We start from the raw sequence: 19,666 nt of genomic DNA, 5'->3' as shown, positions 1-19,666 counted from the left end.
CTCTGAACAGCGCCCTCTGTTGACAGTCAAATACCAACAGAGGGCGCTGTATAATAAAAAAAAATACAGCATTCTTCTCTGAATCGATCACATTGCTCGGGGATGGCGACCTGTCCAGAGATATCGGTCCACCAGATATTTTGTATAAATAATAAGTAGCAGTTGCAATCAATTTAAAGGAAACGTTGCCTTGGATCGGTCGAGTTGGTCTTTGAAAAGCGTTTTTTGACCGTTTATTATAAAATGCATATGGTTAGAAAGATGATGTAAAAGTAGAATACAATGATCCACACAAACATGCCTCGAAATTGCGTGGTTTTCTTTTTACCTCGTCCAAAACACGGTCGGCCATTTATGGGAGTCAAAATTTTGACCCCCATAAATGGCCGACCGTGGTAGTTCGCGACGTAAAAAGAAAACCGTGCAATTTTGAGAGATACTTGTGTGGATTATTATATTCTACTTTTAAAACATCTTTCTAACCATATACATTTCATAACAAACGGTTTCAAACGCTTTTTATAGACCAACTCGTCCGATCCAAGGCAACGTGTTCCTTTAACAACCAAAATGATCTATGGTATAAATGCAATGGCCGGACATTTCGACCCTAGCAGAGACTTTCCCACAGACAGTAGCTCAATTGTTGTTTGCTCTGCAAACTTTTTCGTATGCTACTGGATGGGGCATGGTAGTATCCGCCCCCTCTATGGGGGTGCGTTCTATTAGCTTCCCTGTGTCGACTCCGCGCTGCTCACTCGGGTGGGTGAGCCCCCTGACAAGAGCAATCTCACCCTCTCATGATGTCGTCATGCACCTCGGGTCTCCCCCAAGTGACCCACTCCACAAGCAGGGAAATGGGGTCTAACCCGGGTAGCTCCTGAAATGACGTAAAGACCCGGGGTCGACCCAGGGAAGCTAAACTAACGCACCCATTTGACACAATTCACCCGACGTCATCATCATAATAATCTTGCATGCGCCATAATATTGGTGGGCAGTGTAATTGTGCGTTATTCACATGTTTGATCGAGGCAAAGTCTGCCTCGATTGACGTCACAAAAGGGGTAGGCGGAGTCACCCTCAACCAACTTGATCTTCTTTTTTTAACATATAAAGCGTTACAAACAATATTACTCAACATTTAGTTTATTGTTCATAAACATAATAATACCCTAATGTTTGAAGAAACTAATATTATTATATTATTTCCAGATGCTTTTAAAGCCACTTAACACTACTATTTCGACAAAATGAGCAGCCCATTTCATTTTCATGCGCTCGAATTAAAGCTGTTCTGCCTCTTGAGTTGTTACTGCGTTTCAAATTCAGAATTCGGCCATTCAATTTCGTTTTGAGTCGAGTCAAATTCCTTTAGCACTAGGTTCAATTTCGCGTATCTTCCTTCTTTTTCGTGACACACACGTCTCAAGAAGCGTCTGCATGCTGCTTTGATGAATTGTTAAATTGAATGATTATTTTCTTAAATCGAATGACGCAACATTACATTTGACTAATCATAAAACCGAATGACCATTTTGAGGTAGCATTCGATTTCGCGCGAAATAGAATAGCTTTTGGTGGCTAAATTGACTGCTCATACCGAAATTGGCAGAGAAAACCATTATTTTTAATGTTGGTGCATAAGGTTGTCATAAAATATTATACACGACTGACTAAGGCTGGCTTGTGTCAAGTCTTACTCCCCCAGTTATCAAAACCAAGTCGTACGGTTCACGCTCTTTCCAATAATATGCATCTGTTCAGTTTTGGAACAGTCTTTCATGCAGAGGTTGTCACAGAGTGAGACATCAGAACAATTCAAACCCCGGTTAAAAACATATCTGTGTTATTTGTATACCGCCCGTTTGATCGTTTCCTTTTACATCGCATAGGGACCTCACGGTGATAATAATATAAGGCCACATACAAACAAATTGTTGATCGTCCTTTTTTTTTGCGGATGGGGGAGGGAGGGAGGTTTTTTTATTATTTATTTTTTTAAGTTTTGTTGACATGCCATTTTTATGAAATCAAGAATAAAGAAATCATCACAATCACTATAAAACAGAGGGTTTGTGTGTTTTGATGTTTTCAATAGTTTTGTCAAACAAATTCAACTCCTAGATGACATTTTCTGTAAACTTTTTCAAACAACTAAGCACAGTGTAGCCCAAGTAAATATTTGAAGAATTGTTCTTGCGGGGGAGGGGGTTGAACGGTCGGGCGAGGACGATCAACAATTTGTTTTTTTTATGTGGCCTAAACATGGTTTTATATGCAGAGAGGAGTAAACTAACTATCATAGCAACCCTTTATTTCCTGGACAGAACCCACAATAATTTCTCTGTTGGGGTCAAGGCTATATTAAACAATATCATACACGACGGTCTGGCTTAAGTCAAGTCGATGGTAGATGACACAGCGGACCAGTCTATGATGTAAAAATCCAGCGGATAAACAACCTTTCACTGTCCATTCAAACTTTAAACTATGTTGTCCATGCGTATTGTCTTAAGAAGTCATACATTTATTATAACTAAAATACGCTGAGTAATTTTGAAGAAGAAAAAATAATGTTCAGTTTAATTTTGCCGGCTGCTAAGGTTAACAAAGAACCTTGTTGTAATTTCTCAAATTGAGCTGCGATGGGGTTTTTGCCTCCAGTTTAACCACAGTGCAGACAAAACAGCCAGTGATAGTACACCAGCCAATAGACAGAAAGCCACGGTGTAGTCTCCAGTTAAGTCGTAAATCAATCCTGGTGGGCACAAAACAGATTAAAACAAATCGGGATTATAGATAATTGTAGACTTTGTCTCGTTTTATTCCTCTCTATTACAGTTACAAATAAAGAATCTTCGGACTGAAAGTAAGAGCAGTTTTTCTCGCCTTATATACAGCAAGTGAGAACACTTATCTTTGAGAATTGTGTCTTTAATTGTGAATTAGGTTGTATACTTAACATAAACTCTCACCTGGAAAATATAGAAGAAGGAGGAATGTCACACCAGCCAAAGATCCCGTCCATCCAAATACATGGCCCATCTGTTCTTTGCCGAAAGTCTCCTTGATCACAACATCAAGTAGTATTGCTGACACTGACACAGCGTTTCCAAAAACAAAAGCATTTCCAGTAATCAGCCAATACGACGTCAACCAAGGATCTAAGGCGAAGTAAATGGTTTGTAGAAGTAGAGCTAAGGCAAGCCATGTGTATGTGCTGAAAACTTGAACAGTTTGAACCAACGGACCAATCACAAAGCAGGAGAACCCCCTCCCGAGTCCAAAAGCAACGATGAAATGCGATGCGTCTTCCAATGTGAATTCTTTATACACAGTTGCATATTGCACATAGTATATCAGCCAAGCAGAGTTTGTCATTAAATATACACTGTACATCAGAGCAACCAGCCAGAATGATATGGATGAGAATAAACCAAGCTGGAATGTATCTCTAGTAAAAGAATAAACTAATGTAAAACAGCCAAAGCAGTTGCTTGGTGCCACTTTGTCTTCCCCGGTCTCTTGCTCCTCGTCTGTGAGAGCTGCCTCATAACCATCTTGACTCCTACTAGCTGCAGGTGGTTTCATCAGAGCTCCACATACAGCAAGATGTAATAATAATCCTCCAAGAAGTAGCATTGTTCCCCTCCAGCCGTAGGTATCTAGGAAGAGTTGTATCAAGGGCACAACAGCCACGAAGGCGAATGCACTGCCCAAGGTCGCCAATCCGTAGGCCATAGCAATAGATTTGGTGAAAAAGCATCCGATAAGATGTTTTGTTATTACGTAGGAAAAGCCAATAGCTGGTCCTGAATTGTAAAAGAAAAGCAGAACAAATTATCAAATAGACAACACTGGACACTTTTGGATTGTCAAAGACCAGTCTTCTCTCTTGATGTATCTCAACATATTCACAAAGTAACAAACCTGTGAAAACTTGAACTCAATATTGGTCGTCGAAGTTACGAGATAATAATGGAAGAAAAAACACCCTTGTCACACAAAGTTGTGACAGTGCTTGATTTCGGAACCTCAAAATATAGTTGTGAGGTCTCGAAATCAACCAACAGCTCTCCATTGTTTGTTATTATAGGTTTTCTCGGTCAAATTCGGCAAATGAGCAGTCAATTTCATTTCCATGCGTTCGAATTCAAACTGTTTTAACTCTCCAGTTGTTACTGCGTTTCAAATTCAGAATTCGGCCGTTCAATTTCGTTTTGAGTGGAGCCAAATTCCTTTAGCACTCTGTTCAATTTAGCGTATCGTCATTCTTTTTCGTGACACACACGCCTCAAGAAGCGTCTGCGAATTTGAATGCTGCTTTGATGAATTGTTAAATTGAATGAATATTTTGTTAAATCAAATGACGCAACATTACATTTGACTATAACCATAAAACGCAATCGAATGACCATTTGCAGTACCATTCGATTTCGCGCGTAAAAGAATAGCTTGGTGGTTAAATTGGCTGCTCTTTTACTGGAATTGACCCAGTAAACCTATAATAATTTTCAGGGAAGCTTTTTAGAATCATTATCTTCAAACTGTGTAAGTTTAATGTAAATATGTGGACATTGTGGGTTTTTTTTGTCCTAAAAATATACCCATACCCTTTTAACTGTTGTTTAAAACCTTGCATGGTCGTGGCCGTAAGATAAAAGCCTTCGTCTTCGGCTCGGGCCTTTATCACACGGCAACAATTGTCGGTTTTAAACGGTCGTTTAAGAACTCGTCACTACGAGTTTGATTCTCTTAATAATAACACTGTCTTACTTACCTGTAAACACGGTAAGGATGAAGGTAATGGCGTATAAACTGGATAGGAATGACGCAATTATCATGGAGATACCAGCCCCTAATCCACACACTGTCAACACAGTCCTGGCGCCAAATCTCTCCTTAACTGGCGTTGCCAGGATGCCTGGTACAAAATAAGAAAATAATACATCATAATATTATAGAGACATCCATTTTTATGCAAGTCGCCCAAAACAAGGCTAAAAGCCACTCTAGGTTAAGGGCTACAAGGAAGAAAACATAGACATGCAGAAACTCAGTGGAGCTGAAGGTAGGAATTGACATTCCTCTTAAAAGATGGAATGTCATAAGATGAAGGAAAACATGCACCAGGCAAGGAGTTCCAAAGAGATGCAGTGCGAGGGAAAAAGCTACTGGAGTAGCTCTTTGTTCTACATCTCAGCACAGCCACAGGATAAAGATGAGAACAAGCAGAAAGCCTGGTCTCGCGCTCAAACACCCTGAATGACAGGAGGAACACGGTTAGATAGATTTGTGGAACATTTACCATGGAAATATCTGTAAAATGTATCTATATTCCACGGGGAACATAGTTGCATGTTTCCTCAATACTCCAGTTGAGCACTTTTCCCGGGAAGTTTCTGGGACATTTTGGTCGATCTTTTCACACTACAAAAACACTCCCGGGAACTTCCCGGGAAATAATTAACCGTGCAGGGTTAAGAAACGAAATGTGCATATTCCTGGGAAATAGTACTTCCGGGAGTAACTAAATTGGGATAGTGAAAACGGTTGCTATCCCAACTTTGGAACTCGGTAAATGCAAGCCAATTTAACCACCAAACCATTCTATTTCGCGCGAAATTGAATGCTGCTAAAGGCAGTGGACACTATTGGTAATTACTCAAAACAAGTATCACCATAAAACCTTTCTTGATTACAAGTACTGGGAGAGGTTGATGGTATAAAACATTGTGAGAAACGGCTCCCTCTGAAGTGACGTAGTTTTCGAGAAAGAAGTAATTTCCCACGAATTTGATTTCGAGACCTCAAGTTTAGAATTTGAGGTCTCGAAATCAAGCATCAGAAAGCACACAACTTCGTGTGTTTTGTCTTTCATTGTTATCTCGCAATTTCGACGACAGATAGAGCTCAAATTATTTTTCACATTTTTTGTATTTTGTGCATATGTTGTGATACACTAACTGTGAAGACTGGTCTTTGGCAATTACCAATAGTGACCACTGTCTTTAAAATGGTCATTCAATTTCGTTTTGAGTCTAGGCACAAAACATGTTGCGTCATTCGATTTAACAAAATAAACATCCAACTTAACATTCCACATTGTTTTCAATTTCGAGGCATGTTTGTGTGGATCATTGTATTCTACTTTTACAACATCTTTCTACCCATGTGCATTTTATAAAAAACGGTTACAAACGCTTTTCAAAGACCAACTCGACCGATCCAAGGCAACGTGTTCCTTTAACAATACGCAACTACTCAACCGGCTAGGCTTCGAATTGAAGATACCCAAGCCTACATCCGTATGGACTGTGAAAGGGGTAACCCAGTTTCAGCCCTAGGAGTAGGTGGCAATGGCCTCTGGAAAAAATAATTGTAGCCCACACCTTGAAGTGGCCTTCAGCCCTTGTGTGTCAGGCGACTTGCATAAAAAACAAATGGCATTGTTAACGGGTCACAAGCTCCATTGTTAAGTCGGCTCCATTGATACAAAATGCATGCCGTACAATATCATGGTAAATAATATTACACAATAAATCGAAATAAACAAAACTCATTGTGATAACAAGTCAAGGCCCTTTTTGCTGTTGTCAAACCATGGGCAAACAATCCTTGCAGACCTTCGTTTTCTATGCGTGGCCCCTGCACTGAAGGACAATGCCCGATTGCATAGACCTGTATGCCTGATATATTTTTTTCTTCACATGAATCGGGACAGTACTGAATTATACAGTGTTTAAAGGCAGTGGACACTATTAGTAATTACTCAAAATATTTATTAGCATAAAACCTTACTGGTAACAAGTAATGGGGAGAGGTTGATAGTATAAAACATTGTGAGAAACGGCTCCCTCTGAAGTAAAGTAGTTTTCGAGAAAGAAGTAATTTTCCACGAACTTGATTTCGAGACCTCAAAATTAGATGAGGTCTCGAAATCAACTTGCATCTGAAAGCACACAACTTCGTGTGACAAGGTTGTTATTTCTTTCATTATTATCTCGCAACTTCGACGACCAATTTGAGCTCAAATTTTCACAGGTTTGTCGTTTTATGTATATGTTGAGATACACCAATTGAGAAGACTGGTCTTTGACAACTACCAATAGTATCCAGCTGTCTTTATAACACATCGGTGTTTGTGTAAAAACCAAAGCTAAACCGTTATCCCCGATTCAAACTTAACATTGTATTGTTGCAGTACCCACTGCCAAAACATAGGATTCGAACTGCCTCTAGCTACCGGGCAATCTCGGTGGTCTAGTTGGTAAGACACTGCTCTAGAACTGCAAAGGTCGTGGGATCGAATCCCACCCGAGTAATATGCCTGTGATGTTTTCACGGAATTCGGGAAAGTACTGAGTATGGTATAAACACATATAATAATAATAATAATAACAGTATTAATAAAGCGCCAAATTGCCAAAGGATACAAGGCGCTGAGAAGGAAAGAAGAGGGAAAAAGACAGAACAAAGATAAAGATGACCAGCTACGAAGAGGCAAAAAGGTGGGTTTTGAGAGCACGTTTGAAGGCTGGGACACTGTCTGAGCTTCTGGTAAGGGTAGGTAGAGAATTCCATAGTCGGGGAGCAGCAATTGAAAATGCCCTATCACCTGCAAGTTTATGGGTTTTGTGGACTGAAAGGTAGTAGAGCGAAGAGAGTAAGAAGATGTCTGGAGTGAAAGGAAAGAGGAGAGTTAATCCGGGGTACAATGATTGAGGGATTTATGTGTGGACCATTGTACGGAATTGAATGCGTTGGGCAACTGGAAGCCAGTGTAATTGCTTGAGAAGTGGAGATGAATGAGTGTATATGGGTAAAACCAAAATTGCATAGACCTGCTTTATAAATAATAATAATGAAAATTTAAGTCCATCTATGAAACAGGTTCAAGGAGTAGGTTTCACAGAGTTCAGACTAGTCTTATCTCGAGTTAGGACGAGTTACTCGTCCTAACTTATAGGCAGTGGACACTATTGGTAATTAATCAAAATAATTATTAGCAATAAACAGTATAGTGTCCAAGGCCCACACTTCATGTATCACAACTTATATAGAAAATAACAAACCTGTGAAAATTTTGGCTCAATTGGTCATGACATGTGTTTAAAATAATTCCGTAATTCTCGATATCAAGAATTGATATTGCTTTAATGTTTTCTCAAAAAGTAAAGCATTTCATGGAATAATATTTCAAGAGAAGTCTTTCACCATAACCTTCTGCAAACCATGTAAGCTATTTGTAAATCTGTGAACTTTTAATTTTGTTTTCTGTAGAGTGTCAAGTTCTGGTGCGAATTCACCGGAGTGTGGGTTCGAATCCCGGTCGTGACACTTGTGTCCTTGAGCAAGACACTTTACTATAATTGCTTCTCTTCACCCATGGGAATAAATGGGTACCTGCGAGGGTAGAGGTTGATATTGTGAACGAAAAAAAAAGCCTTTGGAGCGATATCAACTGTTGCCCAGGTTGTATACTCCCAAGAGAGCTGAGAAACATTAAAAGGGATGTTATTGGCCCTGTGACCAGGGCACTAATGTAAAGCGCATTGATACGGTTATTGTGAAATGCGCTATGTAAGAATTATTATTATTAAAATTATATTCTGTTCAGAAAGTGTCCATACTTACTTGAGAGATATGCACTTGCTTCTATAATAGCAACCATCCATCCAATCAACCACGTTGAAGTGACGAACTGTACTTGTAGTGTAGGTAACATCATACCAAGACTTTTTGTTAGAGAACCCCACGCCATTTTTGATATAAATAAACCCAACACAGCAATCCAACCATGTAGACCGCCATCTTGGAAAGCATCGACTAAACGCTGTAAAACACGTCCAAAGCAGCCACGCTCCATTTCAGAATGACCCTAAATTCATTCATTCAGAACGTACTTTCAATGCTTGCGTTATGAACTCCTCGAATTTGTTTTGTTTTCGTTTTGTTTTTCTCGTTTGTTTTGGTTTCCAGACACACAATGTCCAAAGGTAACTTCAAGGTTTTGGCTACAATCATTTTTTATTTCAAAGGGTGTTACCACCTTCTCCTGGGGCTGAAACAGGTTTGGTTATAATAACATGACTCTATTCAAGCACGTCACATTACATACAATGTTATTATGCAAAGTTGTCCGCCTAATTGAATCATGGTTATACCAAGTTGTTCGCCTTTTCCCGTTCCGGAGGGAGGGAGGGAGGGAGGGAGGGAGGGAGGGAGGGAGGCTGTAGTACACAAGTTGTTCGCCTTTTCCCGTTCCGGAGGGAGGGAGGGAGGGAGGCAGGGAGGCAGGGAGGCAGGGAGGCAGGGAGGCAGGGAGGCAGGGAGGCAGGGAGGGAGGGAGGGAGGGAGGGAGGGAGGGAGGGAGGGAGGGAGGGAGGGAGGGAGGGAGGGAGGGAGGGAGGGAGGGAGGGAGGGAGGGAGGGAGGGAGGGAGGGAGGGAGGGAGGGAGGGAGGGAGGGAGGGAGGGAGGGAGGGAGGCTGTAGTACACAAGTTGTTCGCCTTTTCCCGTTCCGGAGGGAGGGAGGGAGGGAGGGAGGGAGGGAGGGAGGGAGGGAGGGAGGGAGGGAGGGAGGGAGGGAGGGAGGGAGGGAGGGAGGGAGGGAGGGAGGGAGGGAGGGAGGGAGGGAGGGAGGGAGGGAGGGAGGGAGGGAGGGAGGGAGGGAGGGAGGGAGGGAGGGAGGCTGTAGTACACAAGTTGTTCGCCTTTTCCCGTTCCGGAGGGAGGGAGGGAGGGAGGGAGGGAGGGAGGGAGGGAGGGAGGGAGGGAGGGAGGGAGGGAGGGAGGGAGGGAGGGAGGGAGGGAGGGAGGGAGGGAGGCTGTAGTACACAAGTTGTTCGCCTTTTCCCGTTCCGGAGGGAGGGAGGGAGGGAGGGAGGGAGGGAGGGAGGGAGGGAGGGAGGGAGGGAGGGAGGGAGGGAGGGAGGGAGGGAGGGAGGGAGGGAGGGAGGGAGGGAGGGAGGCTGTAGTACACAAGTTGTTCGCCTTTTCCCGTTCCGGAGGGAGGGAGGGAGGGAGGGAGGGAGGCAGGGAGGGAGGCAGGGAGGGAGGCAGGGAGGGAGGGAGGGGTATAAATACATACCCTTTCCTATTAGACGTATAGGCTACATACGAAGTTGTACCTTTCCCATTAGACATAGAGTTGCTTATGCAAAAAATTCGGTTAAGCACGAAAATAGCTTGCTTATTTTACACATGTTACTGGCCACAATTTCATGCCATATACATTGCGTGTGACTGGTATTTAGCTGTTGTTTACTTAGCATAACAATTGAGTGGAGTTTTGGCCGGTAAATTAATTTTACAAGACAAGGATTTGTTTGCTTAAGCAAAATTTTTTGCTTAAGCAGCTCTATGAAATTGGGCCCAGCAGCCGATTTCACGAAACTTTACGCAACTGCGTAAATCCACTTGCGCAACGTTTATGGCGCAAGTTGCTCTACAAACGTTGCGCAAGTGGACTTACGCAGTTGCGTAAAGTTTCGTGAAACCGGCTACTGATCGGATAAATGCTCAACGGAGTGCTCGTTGATGAATAAGCATACACATAATAATAATAACCGTATTTATAAGGCACCTTTTGCCAAAGGATACAAAGCGCCAGGTATTATTACTGCAAGGAGTTGGGCGAATTTTGAGATAATATAAGACCTAATCCTTAAGCACCATGTAATGGTTTACAAGGTGCTGTGGCGCAATATGCTGCCAATCCAACCTGGAACACCGGGGCGAACCCCTTCTCTTTTCGATAAGTGCACTGGGTTCTTTTACATGCGTTTACACAACAAGTGGGACCAACGGCTTTGCGTCCCATCCGAAGGACGAAGCAATGGTTATGTGTCTTGCTTAAGGACACAAATGTTACGGCTGGGGATTCGAACCCACACTCTGCTGATCAGAAACACCAGAGTTTGAATTCGGTGCTCTTAACCGCTCGGCCACGACACTTCCATACTGTCAAGTGTTTTAATGATCGTAAACGAGTATGTTCGTCGTTGAAAACCCAATTATAATTAGTTTTTCGACAATATTGTTTTAAATTCATAATTATTGTATCTCCTGTAACTTTCTCTCATCTTTGTACCACTTACAAATTACAATAGTTAAAAACCTTTGTTAAACCCTCGCTCTTCTGATGAAAAAATAAAAAACATTCTCAAAGAGACAGTACAACCACGTCACCATGTTGTTAGTAAAACAGATTTAAAGGATTTGGTTACTTTTTATAACACAAAACACAATGTCCACAGATTTTCATTTTAAAACTTACACCATTTGAAGACAATGATAGTAGAAAGCTTCCCTGAGAATATCACTTGCTGAGGTGCTGTAGAAATGAGTAAAACGATGGCATTAAAATACTTTTGTACATGCTAAAATAGTTTTCGTCTTATGGTCACTGAGACGAAAATTATTTTCATGACATTGTTTTACTAATTTCTCAAAAACTAAAGCACCTCAGCAAGTAATATTTTCAGGAAAGCTTTCTACTATCATAATCTTCAAACTGTGTACATAGACCCTTTAAAACACAAACAAAACTTAAATGTCTTGACGAAAAAAGTTCGTCTTACTCATTGGATTATACTAATGTGTAATACAATTTTTACAGTGGTTTACCTCACCAAAAATACAACATGTCGACTTTGATTCAATACAACAGCATCAACAATTTGGATTGTTTGAGAATATTGTTTTTGGTCACTAGAACGTTTCAAATGACATCTTAAGTTTTAGTTTCGATTGGTGAGATGTGTTTAAACAGAATGTGTAGACGTAAATGACTCAACGTGTGAACAGGGCCCAATTTCATGGCTCTGCTTACCGTCGAATTCTGCGCTTACGAACACAATTCCCCGCTTACGTGCAAGCGCCGAATTTCTGCGCTAGCCCCTTGTAAGCGTAGAATGCCTATAGTAGTAATGAGAAGTACGCACGCGCAGAAGCACAAATTCGCCGCTAACCCGTGAAATACGCTTGCCGTAAGCACAGAATTCCCTGCTTCCGTATAAGCGCCGATTCTGTGCTTACGGTAAGCAGAGCCATGAAATTGGGCCCTGTTTGTTTCGGTCAAGCATTGTTGACTACAGGTCGGTAAACAACGCTAGCCAAGTTGTGTATGACGACACAAAATGGTTCACAAGAAATAATTTCTGATATCAATGAAGAAGAAGGTTGTTCTTTTTTAAAAATACTTATTTGTCTTCATCTTTTTTTTAATATGTGTGAATAATAGATTAGAACAAAAATATACTTGGACGAACATAACCATGTACTCATTTTAAGCAAACAAAAATAATATGGATCAGAGGAAATGATTGAAAAGATCAGTACAACAGCAAAACTACTTAACAAAAAGTGTGGATTAAGTGGAAATAACATTTATCGTGAACGGCATTTCAAATAATTATGTTGTTGTTATGCCGGTTTGCAGAGTGTTTAGGAAAGTACATTTTAAAGAAGGTTGTTCTATTTTAAAATACTTTATTGTGATAATTATATTAGACCAAAAACACTCTTGGATATCTATAAACATGTACTCATCCGATGAAACAAAACGATGGATCATAAGAAATGATTGCAAAGATCAGTACAACAGCAACGTTCCTGTCTGGAATACTTGAAGTGTGGTTAAAATTTAATGAAACGGATTTATCATTTTATTTCACACAGTTGTTCTTGTTAGAGTGTTTAAGAAAATACATTTTGAAGAAGGCTCTTCTCCTTTAATATACTTAATTATATTGATCTCATTTTGATTTGTGTGTGGACCTTAGATTAGAAACCAGAATCTTGGATAACTGTAGATAATATGTACTCATCCAAGAAAACAAAAAGATGGATTCGAAGAAATGATTGCAAAGATCAGTACAACAGCAACATTTCTTTAAAAAAAATTGTGGTTAGGATGTTGTGGGAATAACATTTATTGTGAACTGTTATTTCAAACATTTGTTGTTGTCAGAGCGTTTAGGAAGGCTGTTCTCCTTTAAAAAACTGAATTGTATTATTCCTATGTTGGCTTGTTGTCTGGATCTTATAGATTAAAGAGAAAAATCTCGGATGACTATAAACACTGTACTTATAGCCAAGAAAACAAACAATATGGATGCGAAGAAATTACTGCAAAGATCAGTACAACAGCCACATCCCCTTCTGGAATACTTGAAGAGTGGTTTAAATTTAATGAAGCGGACATAATTATCATTAACTGCGAATTGCTAATTCAAAAAGTTGTTGTTGTCAGAGTGTTGAAGAAAGTACATTTTGAAGGAGGTTGTTTTCCGTTAATATACTTGTCATTATATTATTCTTATTTTGATTTTTGTGTGGACCTAAGAATAGAAACAAGAATCTTGGGTGACTATAGATAATTATGTTCTCATCCAATAAAACAAAAAGATTGATCATAAGAAATGATTGCAACAATTAGTACAGCAACATTCCTTATAAAATGTGTGGTTTAGGATGTTGTGGAAATACAATTTTTTTGTGAACTGCTAATTCAAACATCTGCTGTTGTCAGTGCGTTTAAGACAGTACTATTTGAAGAAGGTTATTCTCTTTTAATATACTTAACTTTCTAAATTTTAAAGTTTGTATGGTTGTGAACATTATATCAGAAAAAAAAATATTTTTAAGATGACTATAAAACAAGTACCCATCCAAGGAAACAACATAAAGGATCAGAAGTGATTTTGAAGATCAGTACAACATTCCCTTTGTGGAAACTTGAAGTATGGTTTAAAATTGCTGAGAAGTGGATATCATATACTAATTGTGAACTGCTAGTTCATCAATTTGCTGTTGTCAGAGTGTTTAAGAAAGTATATCTTGAAGAAGGTTGTTCTCTTGTAATATACTTAGTTGTATTTATATTACATATTTGTGTGAACCTTAGATTAGAAAAACATAAAATCAATCAGAAGAAAAAAATTATTACAAAAAAGACTAAAGCAAAAATCACTTTCTGGCATATTCAGCTGGTAGTATAAAAGTAACGAGGCGGATATTACATCCATTGTGGTCTGTTAATTTAAGCATTTGCTGTTGTCAGAGTGTTTAAGAAAGTGTATACTGTAGAAGGTTTATTTTAATTAATATGCTCAATTGTCTTTATCTATCTTTTTTTTCTGTGTGGACCTTGGATTAGAAAAAGACTTATTAGATGTCTATAAACATTTTAGTCAGCCAAAGAAACAAAAATGGATCAGAAGAAATGATTGCAAAGATCGGTACAACGACAACATTACTTTCTGGAATATCTAAAATGTGGTTTAAATTTGCGAATTGCTACTTTAAACATGAGTTTTGTTGTATGCCGGAGTGTTTAAGAACGGTAATTGTGACGAAGGTTTCTCATTTATTTCACTTAATAGTTTTACTCTTAATTAGAAATGTATGTTAAAGCATTAGAAAAAAAAATAATAAAAACACTTTTTAATGACTACAAATAGTAATCCATGACATTTTTTAGAACGATTGAAACAAATCACTGCAAGCGGTGAAGAGCTTCGAACTTAAATCAAGTTATCAGAGTGTAGGTTTGAAACCCAGACGTAACTCATGCACTAAATGACCAGGCATTGTTGCTATGAATGATAAGCAACAGCGTTTAGACGACTTGATATAATTTTAAAATCGCTTACAATAATAATAATAATAATAATAATAATTAATAATAATAAAACACATTATATAGCACAAAATCCATTTTACAGTGCTCCCAGGCACTTTACAGCAAGGAAACCGGTAGCATTAAACCAGAAAACGCAAAACCATGAAAAGGGTCATATCATACAACACTAACTTTAATTCTGGCAAAACTATGGCTTTTTCCTCAAATAGTGGCATTCATAAGTAGATTATATATACGTATAGCTGTATTTGACAGGTTTGCATAAAATTGAAATAAATTGTTGCATTTTATTGAGCAATGTGTATAAGACGCCAATGAAATTGAACTTGTTGTTATACAATCAAATAAAGTAAACTACAATGGACCGTGCAAGTGTCGCCCGTTTTCGAACGTCAAAAGGCATGTTATTATTTATTTTTTTGAGTGAACAAACAGTTTGCAAGTGTTGAAATAAGCGCCTCCAACTTGCATGGTCTTTTATCTACTTATTTATTCGAATGGCTGTTGGAATGCGTATGATTGACAATAAAACAAATCCATAGATAAAAAGTGAACGAAATGCTTTTGATTGAAATAGTTATTAAGTGTGTTGATTTGTTAAAAGTGTGTTTAACAGAAAGGTTGCATAATATTATAATGTTTAAAATAATGCTCAATTGTAACTTAATTAATGCAACAGGATTGCAGTCGACGAACAAACCAGTTGAACATCAATACTTGACTTGCAAATGCTGACCTAGAAGAAATCGAAAGACATTGTCTAATTTTATAAATATTATTTTTGAACCATTTGGGACTGATTGAGAAGGGGGCAGTTTGGTACGCAATGTTTTTAACTTGTCAGAAAAGTCGTCACAAGAGGGCGTCTGCTCCCTTTTTAAACGATTGACTTTGTTTTTTCAGCTTGGGGGATTGGGGACGGGGGCAAACCAGCAATTTCCAATACAAGACATATATGGCCTTTTTACGCCATTTCGCCGGACTGCATTTTGACAAAACCGTACACAAAACAATTTTAGTCCCTACAAAAGCTCTGACACTGATGGAAGGTAACCTTATCAAAGGAACTGTTCGATTCCATTCTCCTCACGTTACGAATTGAAACTTTGACCGATTTGCAGAGGCTAGACACTTGCTTGCCCGAACATCTGACGTCACACTTCGAGGCTCGTGAATAACGCCAGAGACCGGCCTCAAAAAATTGCAAAACTCGCGTGTAGTTTGACCTCTGACCTTAGTCGTTTCACATAGAGATACGCTGTCAAGTTCTATACCGGACTTGAGAGCGGTGACTATTTGACCCACTCCGCAAGCCTGACCCGGGTAAGCCCCTGGAATGACGTCTTCGAACGCACTGGGGGCAGACCGGGGTCGACCCAGGGAGCTAAACGAACGCACCCAAAATGTCACTGCACGTTTTATCAAACAAAGATTGTATCAAATGGAATCACTGGATCTGACAGCAGGGACCTGTCTTTATCCTTGCGGATAAAGACAGGGGCCCAGTCTTGACACAAATTGCTTGCTCATCGTTTATGTGATTCAAATACCATTCCTAAAATGACAGGGTCACAAGCCACTATTACGACAGCCCAAGTTCGTGTTTATACGCTTTTCTTAAAGTAGTCTTGGCTCGAGACATCAGTGATTGATTGCGGATAGTGCATGCCTACTGCGCTCGGTTGTTAATCGTGACGCCCTCCCAGTTGGTTAAGTCATGCCGCGCGGGGGCGCGCTATAATAATTTACACGAACAAAATGTATATTATCTGAATCATCATGCGGCAATAATCTTATCACTTTTCAAAGCCTTTTAAATCATTAAAACGTACGTTTTGAGTCGTGAAAAATAAAGGCGCGCCGTAATTGTGCACCGTAAGTATAGCTCGTTCTCTGTCTACCCATCCTCTCATCGGACGTATAAGAACCGCTCGGGTTGCCGGTGTCCGGGTACACTGAACGAGGGGTTTTGCACTGTATAACCATGGAGGTAGAAATAGAACACTGCCAATTCAGTCTTGAGATGAGACTAAGTTTCTAATAACGGATGCACATCATAATTATTCCCTCTTGGATGATTATTTCGAAAAGGGAAAGAAACCCAAATTGCATAGTATTATTATATCGGTCTCCTGACGATGACTAGAGCAAGCTAGTCAAAACGTTGAGACCAATTCAGAACTGACTCCGCGGCAGTACAGTTATTTACGATCCTATAAGCTAAAGTAGTAGTCCAGTCTATTTTCTATACCATCCGCCCTGGTAATAGTTAAAAAGCAGGACAGTTCTTTTCAGAACTGAGAAGTCTCCCGAACCTCCAATTATCTACTCCGCGGTAGTAGAATAAAGCAAGACAGTTCTCTAAGAACAACTCTACCTGGCAAGTAGACACACACATGGTGTTACCGTAAACCAAATATACATTGATACCTCACCATGCAATGCCTCAAATCATATATATTATAACCCCCTTATGCACGACTCCCCCCCCCCCCCCCATTGGAGGATTATTTCAAAAAGAGTAGTCTCCTGTGAATTCTGTCTGTCCTGCCCCCATGGGAAACCAACGTAGCCGGCCGCAGCAGGAGGAGAGGATTCAACAGAGGGCGCAGTTTCTACATAGTTAAATTCGCCATAACAAATTGGGGCAGAATCTTCGATGGACAGTCTCTCCTGCTACCACATAGATGTCAGAGGACGCCAGATTTAGCATGTCCGGTGTGGCAGGAGAGTCCGTCCCCGGCTAGTCTTCGCCCAAAACGATGGTGCTTGATTCTGGATAGTGTACTACGCGCGGTTGAATCGCCAAAGCGCGCCCGCCACGGTATGATTTAGTTACGTGGACGGCTCGAAATCTAGACTACACTCTGCAAGCTACCATTGTGTGTCCCCCCCCCCCCCCACCCCTCCTTTATAGCAAAAGTCTGATAACCCCCCCCCCCCTCCCCCACCCCCTCTTTTGAATCATGGGGCTGTTCAGTTTTTAATTGATAGGGAGTTCCATGTTTTCTAGGTGGTTTATTTCATTGCGGGTTTTCAATGCATAAGAGGGTTCCCACAACACGTATTTACTCTGCAGGCGGGAAATAATTATGTTTCCCGACGCGAGATAGACCACAGACGTAAAGAATCCCCCAAAAGGTACTATTATGTGCTGAGGGTTATTGTCTGTGAGCCCAGCTCTATGTGGACTTGACTCAAGTCCCAATCCCGTGCCAATCTCAGAAAACTAATGCTTTGTGATGCTCTGCACCCTGACCTGTTCTGGGACCACAGTAGCTACATTTGGACGGCGGCGGGTATGCATTATAGGACGAGAACGAGACTTGAATCAAGTCTAAGCTCTATGGTGAGGATAAGATAGATGTTGACTGAGTGTTTTTTTTTAAAGACCTGGACACTATTGGTAATTTTCAAAGACAAGTCTCCTCACTTGGTTTATCTCAACATATGCCTAAAATAACAAACCTGTGAAAATTTGAGCTCGATTGGTCGTCGGAGTTGCGAGATTTTAAAGAAAGAAAAAATCACCCGTGCCACACGAATTCGGATACTTGATTTCGAGACCTCAAACTCTAAACTTGAGATCTCGAAATCAAATTCGTTAGAAATTACCTCTAACTCGACAACTACAGCGTGTAATGAGGTGTAGAATTTGACTACGATCTCTATGTGAAATGAATGTAGGTGAAAGGTTAAGATACACGCCGCCTGGAGGTCAGTCTCTGGCAATATTCACGAGCCTCGAAGTGTGACGTCACGATGTTCAGGCTAGAACGACGAGGTGTGTCATTAAAACATTACCATGGGTAACTATAAAAGGAACGCCTACTCCCCCCCCCCCCTTTCCCTGTGGGGGGGGGGGGGGACCGCCAAAAAGGGTGGGGGGGGGGGAGAGTACAAATAGGTCCCTCCCTGAGAAGTGGAGAGTCATGATTCATGAAAACTGGTAGCAAGTCGGTTTGGGTAAGCAAAGAATATTTCGGGTGTCTTTTTTCTTCTAGTAGCCCTATTTAAAAACGTCCGGATGGCTGATGACCTTCCAAAAATTGCAATCTGAAGCCCGTCAGAAAATGTTTAAAGGCTGGGAGTCTAGACTTGTGTTTTTGTATTATTTGTTTATTGTCGAGTACTTTGCATCTAGCGGTCGTTGCTATGTGAGTTCATAAAACAACTCCTGGTTCGAAATTTCCGCAAAACACCTTTAATAAGGCCATACACAAGAAGTAACACCGGGCTTGTTTTGTTTAAAGCAATTGTGCACCGTATCTGGTACAAGAACATTTTCCCCCAAAATAATGAGAAAACTGAAATGTGAATGATCCCAAAATAACATTCTGTCTGGAACCGCGCATCGGCATATTCATGACATGGCTCCATAATGCCTTACACATAACATGGAGAAATAATTTATTCCTCCATGCACATAACACACAAAAAGGTTCACCGCCAATTTATTAAATGAAAACGACATAACATGCACGCAAATTTTATATTGATACTTCAAAAACAGACTACATGTAGAAATTTCCGAGTTGGAAAGTGAGGAGTGCACCTTTAAGTTTGGGGAGTAAAAAGTGGGTGGCTCACGCGTGTGTAATGTTGATGTCACTGAACTGCGTTGTGGTTGGGCCAATTACGTCACGTGACAGACACAACAGAGAAACAAGATGGCGAAACAGGTAGGCCCCGATACTTCCTAAACACTTTTTTAGAATGGGATCTTACAGAAAAGGAAAGTAAATGTAGGTTATTTATGACTTACTGAACGCATTTCCGACAGTCTAGGGTGGCTTTTGTATGACTGGTGTCCATTTACAGTCTTCGTGTTTAGTTAAAAAAGAGCATTTTTTAGAGGGGAGTGTGTGATAACTGTTGACCAGTTGGACATCGTCAGGTGCCGGTGTTTGTGTACGTCGTTCCCTATCCGTCGTACAAGCGCACAGAAACATGGCACATCGCACCGGAACATTTTCGTTAGCAATAAAAACAAATTGAGTAAAAACTGAAGGCT

At 40.4% G+C, this 19,666-nt stretch overlaps 1 protein-coding gene across 1 annotated transcript; it reads right to left on the bottom strand.

Moving 5' to 3' along the window:
- Positions 1–1,589: 1,589 nt before the first annotated feature.
- Positions 1,590–8,872, bottom strand: LOC139943200 (monocarboxylate transporter 12-like). Its single transcript, XM_071940017.1, has 4 exons — positions 8,641–8,872; positions 4,784–4,927; positions 2,979–3,815; positions 1,590–2,761 (listed from the first exon to the last, which is right to left on the bottom strand). The coding sequence occupies exons 1-4, from the start codon at positions 8,870–8,872 to the stop codon at positions 2,634–2,636; spliced, it is 1,341 nt and encodes a 446-aa protein (XP_071796118.1). The 3' UTR covers positions 1,590–2,633.
- Positions 8,873–19,666: the final 10,794 nt, after the last annotated feature.

The sequence above is a fragment of the Asterias amurensis genome, chromosome 10 (assembly GCF_032118995.1).
Source record: "Asterias amurensis chromosome 10, ASM3211899v1".
NCBI classification, from domain to species: domain Eukaryota; kingdom Metazoa; phylum Echinodermata; class Asteroidea; order Forcipulatida; family Asteriidae; genus Asterias; species Asterias amurensis.
The sequence above is the reverse complement of the archived record's forward strand: the minus strand, read 5'-3'. Positions and strand labels throughout refer to the sequence as shown.

Excerpts from the sequence above, each read along its gene's own strand:
- LOC139943200 (XM_071940017.1), bottom strand. The coding sequence starts at position 8,872 with ATGGAGCGTGGCTGCTTTGGACGTGTTTTACAGCGTTTAGTCGATGCT. Across the intron at positions 4,928-8,640 it reads AGCAAGTGCATATCTCTCAA|GCATCCTGGCAACGCCAGTT; the intron begins GTAAGTATGGAC and ends ATTTTGTACCAG. Across the intron at positions 2,762-2,978 it reads CCTTCTTCTATATTTTCCAG|GATTGATTTACGACTTAACT; the intron begins GTGAGAGTTTAT and ends TGTGCCCACCAG.